General features: G+C 36.3%; 1 protein-coding gene across 1 annotated transcript in view; it reads left to right on the top strand.

Moving 5' to 3' along the window:
- Nucleotides 1-15,969, top strand: part of LOC119787385 (plexin-A2-like) — a 132,937-nt gene extending 116,968 nt beyond the window's left edge. The window contains exons 27-32 of the mRNA XM_038291222.1: nt 1,573-1,669; nt 2,157-2,356; nt 3,524-3,693; nt 7,576-7,788; nt 10,967-11,117; nt 13,991-15,969. Of these exons, the coding sequence (XP_038147150.1) occupies nt 1,573-1,669; nt 2,157-2,356; nt 3,524-3,693; nt 7,576-7,788; nt 10,967-11,117; nt 13,991-14,086 (927 nt within the window). The 3' untranslated portion in view covers nt 14,087-15,969. The remainder of the gene's footprint in view (nt 1-1,572; nt 1,670-2,156; nt 2,357-3,523; nt 3,694-7,575; nt 7,789-10,966; nt 11,118-13,990) is intronic.
- Nucleotides 15,970-17,577: the final 1,608 nt, after the last annotated feature.

Genomic DNA, 17,577 nt, shown 5'->3' with positions numbered 1-17,577 from the left:
GTCCAAGCAAGGTCAGGCAGACAGAACCAAACAGGAATGCTCAGAGGTCCAGGAGTCCGAAGCCCGGCCAGGGACACTGAATACAACAGGAACAGCCTGGTCTAGGGTTCCAGGACTTCAGAGACAGCTCAGGCGGAACGTTCAGATGGGAACAGGCATGGTCAATGGATGAGAGGCAGATCAGGATCAGGAAATCAGAAACACTACGGAACGCTAAAAACCCTTTCTCCGCTGGCCTCAGAGAACAAGAGCAATAATCTGGCCCCAATGGCTGGGACTGAGCCGTATAAATGGAATCAGGAGCAGGTGGATTAGATGTTCATAAATGAGCAACTGGGCAGTGTTAGACAGGTGAATGGAATGAGCAATTAGGCCAGCCATCAGGGCCAAGATCATGAGATTTTTTACAATAGGCGAAAGGCGATTGAGAGTTGAAGAACTTTAGTTTTAACTTTAACATGCTTTCAGTGGATTCATAGAAAAAAAGTGAATCAATTAAGCATGAACTTGCTCATCATTTTCAGCATATTTTCTAAAATGTTAAACAGTTCACTGACCTCCAACGCCACTTCATTCATATTACTGAATTTCATTGCTCTGGTTCTCTTCTCAGCTGATTCTTTTTCAGAAAAAACTGATAGGATAGCATTTCTTTATTATATTATTATATATGTAAGGTGAGAAATCTTTGTCCTGTTGTTGTCTAAGCTAAATCTGTGATGCAATGCAGAACAGTGTTTCAGCAGAGATTTTAACAATTTTATAAAATCTCCTGTATTAACTATCTAATTTTGATTGCAGTATGTATTAGAGCAGGGGTCTTTTCAGGCCAAGGGCACACATATTGATGGAGTGATGGAATAGGGACCCCTTATATATATTGTATGACATTGTGTCATATCAAACTGGTCCTTTAGTCACTCTATTACATGTGGAGTAATGTAAGAAAAGTAATTTCGCCTGGGATTATTATTTCTGATTTGGATTCCTGGTTGATGGGACAGGTGTTGTGAATAAAACGGTGTCCAGCTTGAAAGAGCTCCTGTGTGTCGCTGAATGTGTGCATTTATGACTGAAAGACATCTTCTGCCTCCAATTATCTTTTTACTAAAGTGTGTTGAATTCATGTTAATGTGGATTTAAAAACATTTCAATTATTGAAAAACATTGCATGGGGGAATATAAAAAAAAAGTCTAATCATCCATAACTTTCGTGACCCCCATGCATTATCTCTGTGGACCCCCTGTTGAAGACCTCTGTATTAGAGGCATATGGCATTTTGTTGGTGTTTTTTTTTCCAACAGTACTTAAAAGGTGTTCAGTATGCAGTATTTGATCCCTTTGAAAGTTCGCTCCAGTGTTTATGTGGTGTGGTCTTTACACCACCATTGAAAGCCAGCCTGACAACCCACAGATGGCTACAGTATTTACTCTCCTGAACCATAACTGTGAAAAAAGAAACTCTGGTCCTTGGTCTTGTAGCTCTGATGATACTTTGAATTCCTCACATTGCTTTCTTTTGATTAGTATCTGAAAGGCAAATTTCATGAAGCTCCATCTTTGTCTCCCAGGTATCTGATCGCTGTGTGGTGGCCTTGGTGCCCAAACAGATGTCCTCTTTCATCATTCCCTCCTCAGCCAGCTTCCCACGCAGTATCAGCAGATATGGTCAGCATTATAAAACTAATACAGCTACCTAATATTCATCCAGGAATTGTCTTATAAATCATGGTAACACTGTTAACGTTGAAGATTTGATAGATATTTAGATACTCAAAGAAATTAAATATGTTTTGTTTTTGTTGGGGTTGTTTTTTCTAATTTAAACGTAGACGTACAACACTTTTAACTTACCTTTATATTTCTGGGATTATAAGAAAATATTTTAAGCTGAAGGGTAGAAATACCTTTTCTAAGAAATATGTAATTAACCTGTGGTGTTACTATGACAACAAATAACATAATTGGTGTATTTGATTGTATAGTCTAAACACATGTCCCTCCTGCTTAGATTGACATTACAAGAAACACTTCAGTTTATATTCATATCCATCAAAAAAACTACTAGCGTGTGCATCCATAGTATGAGTTTGAATTGCATCTTTATCGTTTTCAAACATGCCTTTTGTTGGTATTTTCATCTTTATAAACCTAGGTATGGATGTCCCTTTCCGCTCCACCCCCACCAGTCCTGACAGCCCTCACTCCCGTGTGCCTATGATCACTCCTGATCTGGAGAGCGGTGTCAAGGTTTGGCATTTAGTCAAGAACCATGATCACGGTGACCAGAAAGAGGGAGAGCGCGGAAGCAAGATGGTGTCTGAAATCTACCTGACGAGGCTGCTGGCAACAAAGGTGCCCATTGAAAGATAAAGATACTATGTTCATTTATTCCTTCAGTTCAACCTCTTTCTGTCTGTCTGTAAATTATGGGAAATCAAAACAATGATAGATCAATACAGCTCTAAACCTACTTTTTTGCTTCTTCTTAGTGTTAGAGTGGTGTATTAGTCTTTTGAATATTAGCTGTATTCTGTGTTTAGGGTGTACAGTCTGTGCCTGTGAGACTCTAGAAGGAACTTGGCCATTTTTTGCCTTAATGGTAAATAGAAAATTTGAAATAAAACCCACTTAAACTGCTAATAATGAAGGCAATCTGAATATGAATGCTGATTTTTTTTTTATTTCATTTTTCTTTTCAAAAGTATATTTCTTTACAAAAGATACTACAAAGCTTTAGTTGTTACAGGTTTGAATGCAATGACTTCTATAAAAGCTGACTTGTTAAAGGTTTATTAGTTTTGGTTATACTTTTTGAACATTCATAGTTAATTATATTACACTCAGGAAAATGAATTAATTTAAATAATTATTTTTACTTAAGAAGGTATGCAGTGATACATTCAAAGAAAGAGAAAAGGGTTGTAAGATAGTAACAAAAACACATTTTTACTTATATAATCAAAGCAATACTGTTAAAGAAAAATTTTATTAAATTTACTGCTCACCCTTCCCTCCCTCACAACTAATTCTGTTTTTGTCCAAACCAATAATGCTAAGCTTCCTATACCTTCATGCAGGACTGGGTTAAAAAAGGCTTTTTAACTCCTACACGTTAGAAACTGACCATCAACGTCATGAAAAAGTGAGACAGTGAACAGCCACATCATTAATTAACAGGCTGTAAGCCTTGTGCCTTTTTAAATAAAACCTGTAATTATTATCAAAAACACATGGTGTACAATTTCTAAGCCATGTACTCTGCAATATTTCATGCTGTAGGCTAATATAGCAATTATATGTTCTTTTGTAATAGCTTGGTTACCATGGGAACGCCAAACCAAATTGTATATCTTTTTCCAGCATTAAGTATTCTTTCTGTTGCTTTGTTCTTCTGATCGTAATGTGAATCTGAACTCACGGTGCACCTTATCTGCCAGCAAAACATGATAATGTTACATGCAATTTCACAGCTGAAGCAAAAACACTTAAGTATTATGTCTCTCTTGATGTTTTCTACAGGGTACATTACAGAAGTTTGTGGACGACTTGTTTGAGACTTTGTTCAGCACCGTGTGTCGAGGTACCGCCCTTCCTCTGGCCATCAAATACATGTTTGACTTCCTTGATGAGCAGGCCGACACACATGGCATCCATGATATGGACGTTCGCCACACGTGGAAAAGCAACTGGTGAGGAAGGTTTCCAACTATTTACAAAGTATTATATTATATTTGAACATGTAAAATAAGATAACTTTTCATGTGTTTTGAATTTCTTGCGCCTGTTTTAGAATTTTTCCATCCTTGTCAATGTTTACTCATCATCAGTGTTATCCGTTATGTTTTACTCGTAAAGATAATTTCATTGGTTAAAACATGAAATGCTCTCATCAACTCACTGAACAGAATGTTTTGCTCAATGTGGACAAAGACAGTGTCCATAAGTTTTATTTATAGCACATATTTAAAATCTGATCTAACAGTTTAAAGCCATCCTTTTAATCAGACACAACCCAGACCTTTTCAAAGGTTTTTCAAACACATAAAATATATTTTATTTTAAAACATAGGCTGGATGCAGGAGATTATGACCAAAATGTTTCCACTAAAAGCAGAGGTATACAGAAGTTACATATACTTGTATTTTACTCAAAAATATAATGTAGAAGTGCTGCTTTTACTTGAGTAATATACTTAATAAAGAACAAGCTTGTTTTTAATTAGAATTAACCACAGAGATCAGGGGAAGTGTCAGAACATTTTCATTGTTAAATTGTCTCCATAAGGTGCCTAGAGATTAAATTTGTTGTGAATTGGTCCTATGTTAATATAATTGAATTAATTCTAATAATTAACTGCTCTATTTGTGTTGTCACTTTATGGTTAATAACCATAAAAGCAATTAAAATGTAAATACTCTCAGATTTTTTTGGAAGTTGGTTGAGGAACCAAATGCAGAGATGAGTTCTTGCAGATTTAATGAAAAGTGGATGGCAACACAAAACTGCAGGGAGAAACACACATAAGGAGCTAAGCATTGAAGAGAAACCAGCACAAAGGGACTGCACTGGAGTATATATGGGAGACAGAACAAAGACTGGGCTAATCAGCTGATAAGGAGCAGGTGTGGATAGAAGCAATTAGAAGCTAGGGGAAGGGAGAGTGACACGAGTGCAACAGAGAACAATCTAAAAAACAACACTGCTCAAATACAACTAGAAAACAACTACAATAAAACAAAATGAAAAAGAAACAACCAAGAAAACATAGAATTACATGAATAAAAATGCTAATGAAAATTAGGGGGCACTATCATGACAATATTAGTTTCACTTGAGAGTATTGCTGCTGCCATTCTCTGTTTTAGAGGCAAACTTTTGTTTTCAGAGGTGGTAAATAATGTCCACATAGGAACAATAAATCAGCTGGCAGGAGTGGCCAATAACTGGCTTAGGGTAGCCCAGGCCACCCCTGGACTCTCTATTAGCGCCGTCCCTGAGAAAGATGAACACCCGTGGGTTTTATATAAGTTAAACCCATTCTCTGTACCAAAGCTTCATTGATTTAATGTTATTTACTGTATCTACAAATTCTCCTGCATCATGTGAAGTGACGTTAAGTGATTATACAGCAAATTGTTTGAATGTATTTGTTTTTTTTTTCACTCTTAAAAACACCAACATTTGCATGTGAGTTTATATTTAGCATATTTTTAAGTTTTAAATCAGATATTATGATAAGTTACTTAGTGCTTAAGCTGCCTTTTTAGCAAATATTTGTTTTAATCTTACCTGAGCACCATGTATCTTGGAAGGCTACTTTTGCTTGAGTAGAAATATAACAAAGTAGGGCTACTGTTTTGGGGTACTCTACTAATTTCTGACTAAATGTCAGAATAGAACAGGTGCACAACAAAAATTTAGCATTTTCAAATAATTATTGTACAAGATTGCATACAGGTGCTGGTCATAAAATTAGAATATCATGAAAAAGTAGATTGATTTCAGTAATTCCATTTAAAAAGTGAAACTTGTATATTATATTCATACATTACATACAAACTCATATATTTCAGATGTTTATTTTGTTTAATTTTGATGATTACAAATGACAACAAATGAAAATCTCAAATTCATCATATCAGAAAATTAGAATATTGTGAAAAGGTTCAAAATTGATGGCCCCTGGTGCCACACTCTAATCAGCTAATTAACTCAAACCACCTGCAAAAGCCTTTAAATGGTCTTTCAGTCTAGTTCTATAGGCTACACAATCATGGGGAAGACTGCTGACTTGACAGTTGTCCAAAAGACGACCATCGACACCTTGCACAAGGAGGGCAAGACACAAAAGGTCATCGCTAAAGAGGCTGGCTGTTCACAGAGCTCAGTGTCCAAGCACATTAATAGAGAGGCGAAGGGAAGGAAAAGATGTGGTCGAAAAAAGTGTACAAGCAAGAGAGATAACCGCACCCTGGAGAGGATTGTGAAACAAAAACCATTCAAAAATGTGGGGGGGATTCACAAAGAGTGGACTGCAGCTGGAGTGAGTGCTTCAAGAACCACCACACACAGACGTATGAAAGACATGGGTTTCTGCTGTCGCATTCCTTGTGTCAAGCCACTCTTGAACCACAGACAGCGTCAGAAGCGTCTAAAGAGAAACAGGACTGGACTGCTGGTGAGTGGTCCAAAGTCATGTTCTCTGATGAAAGTAAATTTTGCATTTCCTTTGGAAATCAAGGTCCCAGAGTCTGGAGGAAAAGAAGAGAGGCACTTCATCCACGTTGCTTGAAGTCCAGTGTAAAGTTTCCACAGTCAGCGATGGTTTGGGGTGCCATGTCATCTGCTGGTGTTGGTCCATTGTGTTTTCTGAGGTCCAGAGTCAACGCAGCCACATACCAGGAAGTTTTAGAGCACTTCATGCTTCCTGCAGCTGACCAACTTTTTGGAGATGCAGATTTCATTTTCCAACAGGACTTGGCACCTGCACACAGTGCCAAAGCTACCAGTACCTGGTTGAAGGACCATGGTATCCCTGTTCTTAATTGGCCAGCAAACTCTCCTGACCTTAACCCCATAGAAAATCTATGGGGTATTGTGAAGAAGAAGATGCAATACACCAGACCCAACAATTCAGAAGAGCTAAAAGCCACTATTAGAGCAACCTGGGCTATCATAACACCTGAGCAGTGCCACAGACTGATCGACTCCATGCCACGCCGCATTGCTGCAGTAATACAGGCCAAAGGAGGCCCAACTAAATACTGAGTGCTGTACATGCTCATACTTTTCATGTTCATACTTTTCAGTTGGCCAACATTTCTATAAATCCTTTGTTTTTATTGGTCTTCAGTAATATTCTAATTTTCTGATATGATGAATTTGAGATTTTAATTTGTTGTCATTTGTAATCATCAAAATTAAACAAAATAAACATCTGAAATATATGAGTTTGTATGTAATGTATGAATATAATATACAAGTTTCACTTTTTAAATGGAATTACTGAAATCAATCTATTTTTTCATGATATTCTAATTTTATGACCAGCACCTGTACATTACATTGCATTGCCTACATTACAATTGTGATACTTTTTAAACAATTTTTACATTTGTGATAGTCTTATTTAACACTGATAAGTTAGACAATATATACGTAAAACTTCAACTTAAGCTTTCCTGAGATTGAACCAATACTGATTGGAATCATAAAAATCAATTGTTCCTAAATGCAGGCCTGTAATTAACACTGCCTTCATAATATACCTGATTTTAGTTTGGTCCTTATACAGTTAAAGTGACTTTAGGAGTTGGTACCATATGCTTTAAGCATTTTTCCTGTTTTATACTGTTCTTGGAAAATATCTTTTAGCTCAGGGATTTTACCACAGCTTAAATATACATCTTCTTTTTAATAACTAAAGTTCAAACATGAAAGTGAAGATAGGACTAATTAAACCCAAATTCAAAAGGAGCTTTGGGTGCTTGGGAAGTATTTGATTTCTCTTTTCAAACATGTCTTGCTGTTTCTTTCATTTTATTCCGTCAATATCTCTCCACATTTCCAGCCTCCCGCTGCGGTTCTGGGTAAATGTAATCAAGAATCCCCAGTTTGTGTTTGACATCCATAAAAGCAGCATCACAGACGCCTGCCTGTCAGTGGTGGCGCAGACCTTTATGGACTCTTGTTCAACATCTGAACACCGCTTGGGAAAAGACTCGCCCTCCACCAAACTGCTCTATGCCAAGGACATCCCGCACTACAAAAGCTGGGTGGAAAGGTGAGTACCTGTGTGGTTGATTGCATGTTTGCACAAGTGAAATAATAACTAACAAAACATTTGCACCTTATGTATTATTCATTATATTCAAGGTGGGCGAGTTTACCCCTGCTTCCCAGTAAGACTCCTTTAACCAAACAAAATCCTCCTGAAATAATCAAACTTTTTAATTACAGTGGATTCAGTAATGTTATCTATTTTGTCTGTTTTTATGCTAAATTAGTTATACACATAAGCAAAAGTAGAACACCTTAACAACCTTTTGCCTGCTTGGACAGTCCATATTCAGCTGCTGCACTGAAAGGCCATCTTTGTGTCACAAAATGTGTTTTTAAAATAGTGCTATCTTAAAACAAGAAATGGGTGTTTCTTTTGCATCTAGAAATTAACCTTGCAGTAGCCAGATTGATATCTGTAGAACTGAGTCCTACGTTATCAATCTGGGATGGCTGCCGTTCAGTCTGTCCATGAAAAGGAGGGACCTTTAGTACATAATAATAATAATAATAATAATAATAATAATAATAATAATAATAATAATAATAATATTTTTTTGCTTGTAATGCACTTTATATTTAAACAAATCCCAAAGTGCTACATAGTAAAACAGGTAAGTGCTAAATAAAAATACATGTAGAGCATGAGAAATAAAAAAGTAAAAGAAAAGATAAAATAATCAAAGACAATAAAAAAGGGGGAAGAGTTCAATTAAAAGCTCTCCTAAAAAGGTAGGTTTTAAGGCCCCTTTTAAAAGTATCCGCAGTCTGTGGGGCCCTGAGGTATCCAGGGAGAGCGTTCTACAGCCTGGGAGCAGCTGAAAAGAAAGCCAGATCTCTCATTGTACGAAGCTTCGTCCTTTGTGGTTTCAGCAGATATGTTGCTGTAGAACGGAGGTTACGTGTTGAGGTCTGTGGGGTGAGAAGTTCCTTAAGGTATGATGGAACATCACCATGGATGCAGTGATGGGTAAGGATGGAGACTTTGTATTCAATTATGAGTGCGACAGGAAGCCACTGAAGTGATTTGAGAAAGGGGGTGATATGGTCATGTGTGTGTGTGTACATATATATATACATATATATATATATATATATATATATATATATATATATATATATATATATATATATATATATATATATATATATATATATTTTTATACTTTGTATTCTTCTTCTTCTTTTTTCCTACTGTACTGTGATGCAACGCTGCAATTTCCCCACTGTGGGACAAATAAAGGATTATCTTATCTTATCTTATCTTATCTTATCAAGTAAGCACAATACTTAAAGCTCTCCACAATACGCTTTCAGCCACTTGTAGCAGCTAATCATGACGTTTCGTAAGCTGATACATTTTCCAAATCCTGTCAGAAGGAAAACACAGACATCTTTCCCATCTACAAATGCACAAAGTGCTTCTCTTTGCTCATTTTTTAAGTGAGAAATTGTCTCTGTTTTACCTAAAACCGGGTCAATTGCTGTATCAACAGGTGAGTCCTCCAACATATGCCCTGGCAAGGCCCTTTTGACTGTCTTCATTACTACATGTCTCCCTCACAAAAACACTACTGGCATTTCATTGGTCCGACCCGCTTTCAAGATGGGTTTGTTGTGAGACTGAAAACTCAGATCTCATGACAATCCACCTTGCAGCACAAGGTTATCTGGAAATACCTCCTAATAGAAAGAGATACTGATACTTCGCTTTTCCAGTCGGCTGGCTTCAATCAGGCTATAGCAACTCTTCCTAGCTGAGATCCATATCAGGGATATCCTGAAGTGAAAAGCTTGCCTCAAAGTTTGCCTGACAGCACAGGTGGTGGTTAGAATTGGTACATTAAAAAAATAATGATAGTGTGAGATCTGCTGCACTTTAAGAAACAGAAATGTCATGAAAGCTGTACAAAACGAAATTTTGTTTTGTATACACTCTGTGTGTACAAAATGACAATAATGTTTGTCTAAGTTATCCAACAAGTTAGACCCTCTTTGAAAGGGAAAATATAATATAATTCCTTATCTTTATTTTACTTTATTTTGTTTCACTTAATTATTATTACAAATGAAATAGAATATCACAGCAGTTATTTTTCAGTTGCAGAAATTCATTTAAAAAAGTGTTTTTGAAAAAAGAGTGACAAATATCCCGTCCCTTGTTGCTTAGAAAAAAAAAAGATAAAAATAATTTACAAAGAATATTCCTAGAGTTTAGGAAATAATATACCTTGACCTCATCAATAAAACTGGCAAAACAATCTATTACAAATAACTTTCCATTAAAAATCTAACTTTGGCTTATTTCACTTTATTTGATTAGAAAATGTGTCATTTTGTTTTGCACAGAAAAAAACCTTAATCATTTACTAAAAAATATAATAAAACATAAACAAAAAAATATCTCCCTCTGGGACTTTATCTATCCTCTCATTAAAAGGAGCTTTGACATAATAACAGCAAAGCAGATATCATCCTACTTCTGGAACTGGAACTTTTTAACATCGCTCTGTATTATCTGATAATACTAACTGACCCGTGATCAGTTACAGCAGCCATTGTTTTATAACTGATGTTAAGATTATTAATTGGATCTAAATTGGATTGCCCTTCAAGCTGTTTACTTGTTTGTCCATCTTAGTATTCTCACAAGATAGTTTAACTTGTTAAAATTCTCATAACATCGACTTGCAGAGACCTGAAGACCTGTTCATGTTCTCTTAAATGTCACAACTATTTTTCATTATTCTGGCTACAACTTTAGGTCCATAACTCCAAAGTCTAAAGTAGCAAACACCTCATAGAGACTCTTTTCCCTTGAATTTGTTCTTGTTTAATTTCTGAAGTCTAACTATCAATAGAAATCTATTAATTTCATACTAATACAGGATAGAATCATACAGTATATATCTTTTATCATTTATGTATGAAAGCTATGAGTTGTTTTTTTTTATTATTATTCAAGGTTAATATTACTGAAAGGCCAAACTTATGAGTGATACATTTCTTTATTCTCATGCTTAAACACCTCTGATATACGGATTCCTCTGTGACTAAAAACACTTTGGGTTTTCATAACGTTTGTCTGAATCCAGCTGAGGAGAAAAGCTTCAGCCTGCATTGCTTATGTCCTTCACACAGACTCTTTGTGCATGTGTTTGTGTGTATTGCTGTCCTCTCAGGTACTACGCAGACATCAACCGCCTACCTGCCATCAGTGATCAGGATATGAATGCCTATCTGGCTGAACAGGCTCGCCTCCACTCCAGTGAGTTCAACGTGCTCAGTGCCCTGCATGAGATCTACGCTTACGTCAGCAAGTACAGCCAAGAGGTGAGGTCCTGGTAACTCAACAAAATGCAAATGGGGTTCGGATAATTATATATAGACTAAAAGTACGATTCACGTCACTAATCTATACAGTAATTTCAGTTTACATTAAAAGTAATTATTCTGTTTAACTTACTGCTATAGAACTGGAGAGCTGACACCCGATTCTATTTCTCTACAGGTTATTATTTATTTGGGTTACGATCTTGGAACATTTAGTGGTTTTTTTGCTGATTCATTTGGTGTTAGTAGTGTTTTTTGCAGGCAGCACAGACCTGAGATTTAGTACAAAGCTGCACCAGTTGAAGCTGAAATATTCAGCTGCTTGGGAGGCAAATGTTTGTCTTTACAAATTGATGGAACCTGACAAGAGAGTTTAAACAAAATTTGAATACATTGAAGACATACTTTACTGTTGCTTACTTTCATTTCTAAAAGACATTAACTAATAAAGAACATGTTTAATACAGAAATGTGGGCTTGGTGAAAATTATAAATTGAATACCTGCTTAAAGTTTTATTTTTATTTTTAAAAGTAGAAGTTTTAATCAGATAAACAAGCTTAATCATAAAGACATATTGTAATTTACTGAGATGTACTAGTATAACGGATGATGATAGAAAAGGATAATTTTGTGTTGCTAAAATATAGCCACCTTTTCCCCTGTAGTCTAGCCTTAAAATCAATAATTTAATCTGGGATTAACTCCTTCACTGCCATTGCTGCTTTTTGCTTGCTTTTTTGCTGTGCTGACTGTACTGTACGGCCAGTATCATAAAAGTGACAATAAATCATTACTAAGCAAAACCAATTTGTATAGTTAAAGATATGCACTTAATTACAAGGTAAAAGTCAATAAAACAACCACAGTATCTGGGAATGGATGATATGAAAGAAAAGTTATCATGATTGATTTTTCCATATCATTGAATCTCGATTTTTCATTTTGTTCCTAAACTGTACCGTAGTTTTAAAGCGTAATGAAAACTAAAGAAAATAGAGATTACTTCAATATTTTATTCTAATACAAAGAAATAATCAAAACACTTGTGAGTAAAAAAAAGATTTACTCACTAGCAAAACAAAGGTAAAGTATTTTTAAAATCACACAGGAATTAAATCTGTGTTTCTCAACACAGTTTAACGGCATAATTTCTGTTGCTAGACAAAAAGAAATCACTAGTGTTATACTTTTATAAAATAAAATGCTGCTCCAAATTAAATAAATTGCTTCATTGGTTCAGCTTAATTTTATAAAGTTGAAAAATGTAATAAATTAAGTTAGGCTAACTGAATTAGATTACTTGTTACTAGGTGAAGCAACTAATTTAAGTTGGAACTGCATTTTCTTGTATAGTGTAGTTTTTAATTTCTTTGATTGCTGCTCCATACGGTGCAATAGCTGCAAATTATGATGTGATTGATTGATTGGTGTTTTGGTTTGGTTGCTAGTGTGGGCTGGCAGCAGTGACAGTGAGTAAAGACTCCACTCGCATTACCTGGGTTGTATTTCTTTAAGGATTAAACAAATTATTTGTAATCCCCGTTTTTGAGGGCACTGACCGCAGACATACCTTACACAGCGCCTTCATTTGCTCCACATGACTTTAAAAATACTTATCAACAGTTGTCTCTTCTCCAGAGGATACCTCCAAGTCCTAGCTGGCATCAGTTTCTCTGCACTCAAGCCCCTGTCACACCTTAACGTTTTAGACTAGTGTATGACTAACATATGAAAAATCTGGCAAAAACACTGGCATACGTTGGATAAGTTATGGCAAGTATGTCGAGAAATTTTGAGCATGCTCAAAATTCCTGGACGTATGCTCATACATAGGGGATAAGTTACAGGTAGGTTATCTGATCGTTGACAAATGTTAAGAGTAGGTTACTCATAGTTCGTGGCGGCTAGGTTATCCAAAACCTATGAGTAACTTGTGCATAACTTATGCGGGTTTAAACAGCAGCTAGGTTAATACCGCAATCAAAGAAATCTTTTTACGGAGTCCGGGCGCCTCTGGGCACATCGCTGCCCCCCTCAGGACACTGGCTTGTAGCATTTCATGGGCATTTAGATGGCGTGCGTTGTGCATAACTTAGGCTGTCGTTGCGCATACGCTCTGGACTTGTTATGAATATGCTATGTATACGCCCAAAATTGAGACAATACATGACATTCTGGGGCATCAGGCATACGCTGTCTAAGCAACATCAACTGAAACGGGGTAGGAAAAGGTCGACTCTAAGGCTGTGTCCAAATATGCTCACTAGACGGGCATATGCTGTATATTCTAGAATGCTTTGCAAGAGCGCTCCTCGCAAAGCATCATGGGATATATTTTTGGGGTGAGAGAGAACAAAGATGGAGTCACATGACCAACGGGGAGCGTTCGGAAACAGCCTCACTGGCTGTTGTCACCCATGTGGCTGGTTTCTTCATCATGGGGGTATTATGGTGGATCGCACCTGTAGCGTTGCATTACCGCCAACTAGTGGATTATGTATGTCTTGCAACCTGGCCCTGTGTGATTGAATAAATATGTGCAGAGCTGGTCACAGTAAAAAACTTTAAATCTCTCCCTTTCATTAATCAGGATCACATTATCTCACAGGCCTGGCACCATAAGAGTATTACAAATAAGTACATTTGAATTAAAAAATAATAGTGATGAATATTTTAAACACAAATACCCAAAGCATATTCAAACTGAATTAGTGTTGCAAAGGGTTATTTTTGTTCTTAGCTATAATAACAGTATGTTAATTTCAGTTGAAAACCAAACTGGTTGGATTCCCTTGGTTGACCTGCTGCACTCATTCTGTCCTTGGTTTACCTGAATATCTCATCTATGTGACTTTTGTTTCTGTCTTCTAGATCATCGAGGCACTGGAGCAAGACGAACAAGCCCAAAAGCAAAAGCTGGCATATAAAATGGAGCAGATCATCTTTGCCATGTCCCAAGAGAGCTGAGATATACACACAAGAATATAAACAATTCCCAAGATGAATGAACATTTCCTATGTCCACCCTGGGACGTAATATCACCACACATTAAAGCATGATGGAGGAGTTTTAAACATACATGCTTTTCAGATGTGGACATCATCCCTCTCATATGCGCATGTGTGGTCATAATCACATGCACTGATCCGGTATACACTGAGAAACTGTGGATTTATCTTATTGACTGTGTGTACACACACATACATACCCATAAATATAAATGTACATACACAAACCACAGCACACATCCCACAGCAGAGCACCCCAAAGCAAAGACTTTTAAAACCAGTGTCACTTTTTTTTTTCCTTTTTCGAAGAAACTCCAGCAAGAAAACATTCAACTTCTAAAACACTCAAGCGAAGAGAAAAAGGATTTAGGCCATCATCAGTTGCAGAATTCTACTGCCAATTCTTATCCACTGGGAAAATGATTCGTCTTTGTAGTTGGTGCTTATACCAAATGTGTGCGAGGCACCAGCGTGAGCTCTGAAGAGAACAGTTCTTAATAAGAGAATGACTCAACGCTAAAGCCAGACGAGGAGCTCAGCGAAGACAGGAGCCAATTTAATGGGACGGCACATCTGTTGAGACGTGACTTAAAGTACGTTTTATACGTCTGAGCTGAAGGACAGTTTTTCATGTGACTGACTTGGAGTGACGTTGCTATTTGTAGCCATTCTGAGCAGAGATGTGTAACTTTGTGTTGTTAAGCCTTTGCTATTGGCTTTTAAAAGCCGCGCAGTGTTATGCTTCACTCAGAGATGATTGTTTGAACTTCTAGACTCTGAAAGCAGTAAAATCTCTCACTGGCAAGGTGAGCGAGATCAAGCTATTTAATAATTTGAATCAAAGAAATCTTAATCCTCTGATTTTTAATATATATGGAGATATTTTGGGCCCACTTTCTCTCTTTTAGTACCAAATATAATGCGTCTCGTGATGCATTCAGGTTAAATGTTCCTGTCTGGGATATTAATAAAACATGACATCGTACAGAAGAGATCTCATTTGAGATAGGACATTTTTTACGGTGATCTATAGAGCACTAATTCGGCCATTCAAAGATAAGTAGAGGCTGAATTGAACTGTTGCAGAAAGCATGATTAATGATGTTTTAAGTGTGATCGTGGATCTGATTAGCCTAACTCTGTCCTGAACCCCCGAGCCCCCACCCCACCCCTCAGTTATTGTTTACATGAAGCGTTATACTTGAAATGCACCCGGTGTACAGGATATTAAGAACACCTGCAGCTCATGTCAAGTAACCTCAGCAGATTAAGTTAGATAAAGGCCTTGATGCTTTATTGATTTCTTCCAATATGGTGTCTAACTTACGCTTGGTGTGGAGATGAAAACGTGGGTAAAATGCTGATAAGGATTTTCGAGAGACGAGCTGTAGATTTGTTGTAAAGCAGGTGTACTTATATTTTGTAAACAGAGTGAATATTTAATTAATGAAGTCTGTGTTTGGATCAGCTTTTGATCCTTCTAATGTTTGTTTGTTGCTTCCCATTTGTTTTCATGTTTCAGCCCACAGTTCTGTGAAAAGGTACCAGCCTCTTACATAGTAATGCTGTTCTGCTTTTACCTAAATGTTTTTTAAACCAAAAATTATATAAAAAAAAAAAGATCGAAGTTCTATATTCTCATCCATTACAAAAAGGCAGTTTTCTTATAATTGTTTCATTTGTAAAGAGGGGAAAAGCTGAGCTCTGTAAAAATACGTAATTATGAATGATCTGCTTTTTTGTTGATTTTAACTCGCCACACTCAGACTTTCCTGACCCTTGGAACTATTTAGTCATTTAATCAGCATATTTATGGCAACCTAAGGTAGAATAAAAGATCTGAAGATCCAAAACATTATGCCCAGTTTCATACATCACCTCCCCCAGATCAAACCAGTGATTATAATTCAAATAAATAATTTAAAAAAACTCAGAAAAACATGAATTAGAGAGTTCAGAAGCAATTAAAATATTGAAACATCTTGATTCATTTTTAAAGGTTGGACACCCTTTTAACTCATATAAAAAAAATCCCATAAATTTTTCGATAAAACTGTCAAATCAGTTCAAAAACTAACATTTTCATAGTCAGAAGGATGATTGTAATATGATGGCTAGGGGTAGGTTTTTATTCAATCACCCTGAAGGAGAGTATCCTACCATTGATCTAGGGCAGGGGTCTGCAACCTGCAGCTCCAGAGTGTGACTCTTTGGGCCCTGCATAATGGTACCTAAGGAGGCTAGAAAGGATATAAAAAACTAACTAATATACTTTAATAACAAATACCAGTCTTAGGAGCTTTAGTGGTTTTTATAAAGAATATTAGAACTGAATCTTCACAACAGAATTACATAAAAAAGAATCTGAAAAAATGTTTTTAGAGCCATTGTTTTTCTTTTAATTAGCTTGGAAATAATGTGCATTATTATTATTTTAAAAGCTAAAAATACCAATAAAGTTTTGATTGTTTAAGATGGAAACAGATTCCCTACGGCAGACATTAGATCAAAATATTAGGTTGGTTAAATAGTATGTATTATTTTGCGGTTCTAAATGACTTTTACTGTACCTAGTTGGCTCTTTGGATATGGAAGGTTGCAGACCCCTGGTTTAGGGCATTAAGCTCTAGCTGGCAGGATAGTAGCAGCAGAAGAGTGATTCAAAGGACACCAGCAAGTCTACATTTTGTACTGCTGAAAAAGAAAGAAAAAAAGGTTTTGAGTGGCCTAACCAAAAAATTTATTTAAATCTAATTGAAACACTGTAGCTAAATCTTAAACAGGCTGTTCATGTCCGACAACCCACTGATATGAATTAAATTAGTATTCCAAATAAGCTGTGATTCTTTACGTGTTTCTTTACTGCTGGTTGTGGGAAAACCACAGCCATTTATGAGGATTAGGGGGACATCCGTTTTTCTCATAGTGCCATAATGGTTTGGATCATTTTAGTCTTCTTTGATAATAATAAACAAAACCCTAAACTTTATGTCTACTCGGTTAATTAGACACGTGTTTGTTGATCTGACACATTTAGATGTGATGTAAAGCAAAACAGATGAAATCTGTAAGTGGGCAAATACTTTCTAAGGGACTGAAGAAGCAAAAAAAATTTTCGCTGAAATTTTTAGCATACATTTGACCTGAATGCTTTAATTTTAATGCTGCTGTACTGTAGCTATAACGATAACCAATTATCATCATGAAAGAAGAAAAAGAAAAGTCTGTCTTGACATCATTTGGATTGGAGAATTACTTTTGATTGTTTTGCCCAGTGTGAGGAGGCCAGATGAAGATGCTTCAGGCTGTCTCTGTTTCTGTTGCACCGCTCATTTTACCAATTATGTATTCAGGGGATGTTCTACACTCCTCACGGGACCTCAATTCATATTAACTTAGAAAAATGAGAAACTTAAGAAAGAAAAATACTAAAGACATTTCATGTTAAG

The sequence above is a fragment of the Cyprinodon tularosa genome, unplaced genomic scaffold, assembly GCF_016077235.1.
Source record: "Cyprinodon tularosa strain WSP-4 unplaced genomic scaffold, ASM1607723v1 ctg297, whole genome shotgun sequence".
In the NCBI taxonomy this organism is placed as follows: domain Eukaryota; kingdom Metazoa; phylum Chordata; class Actinopteri; order Cyprinodontiformes; family Cyprinodontidae; genus Cyprinodon; species Cyprinodon tularosa.
This window is presented reverse-complemented; position numbering and strand designations above follow the sequence as displayed.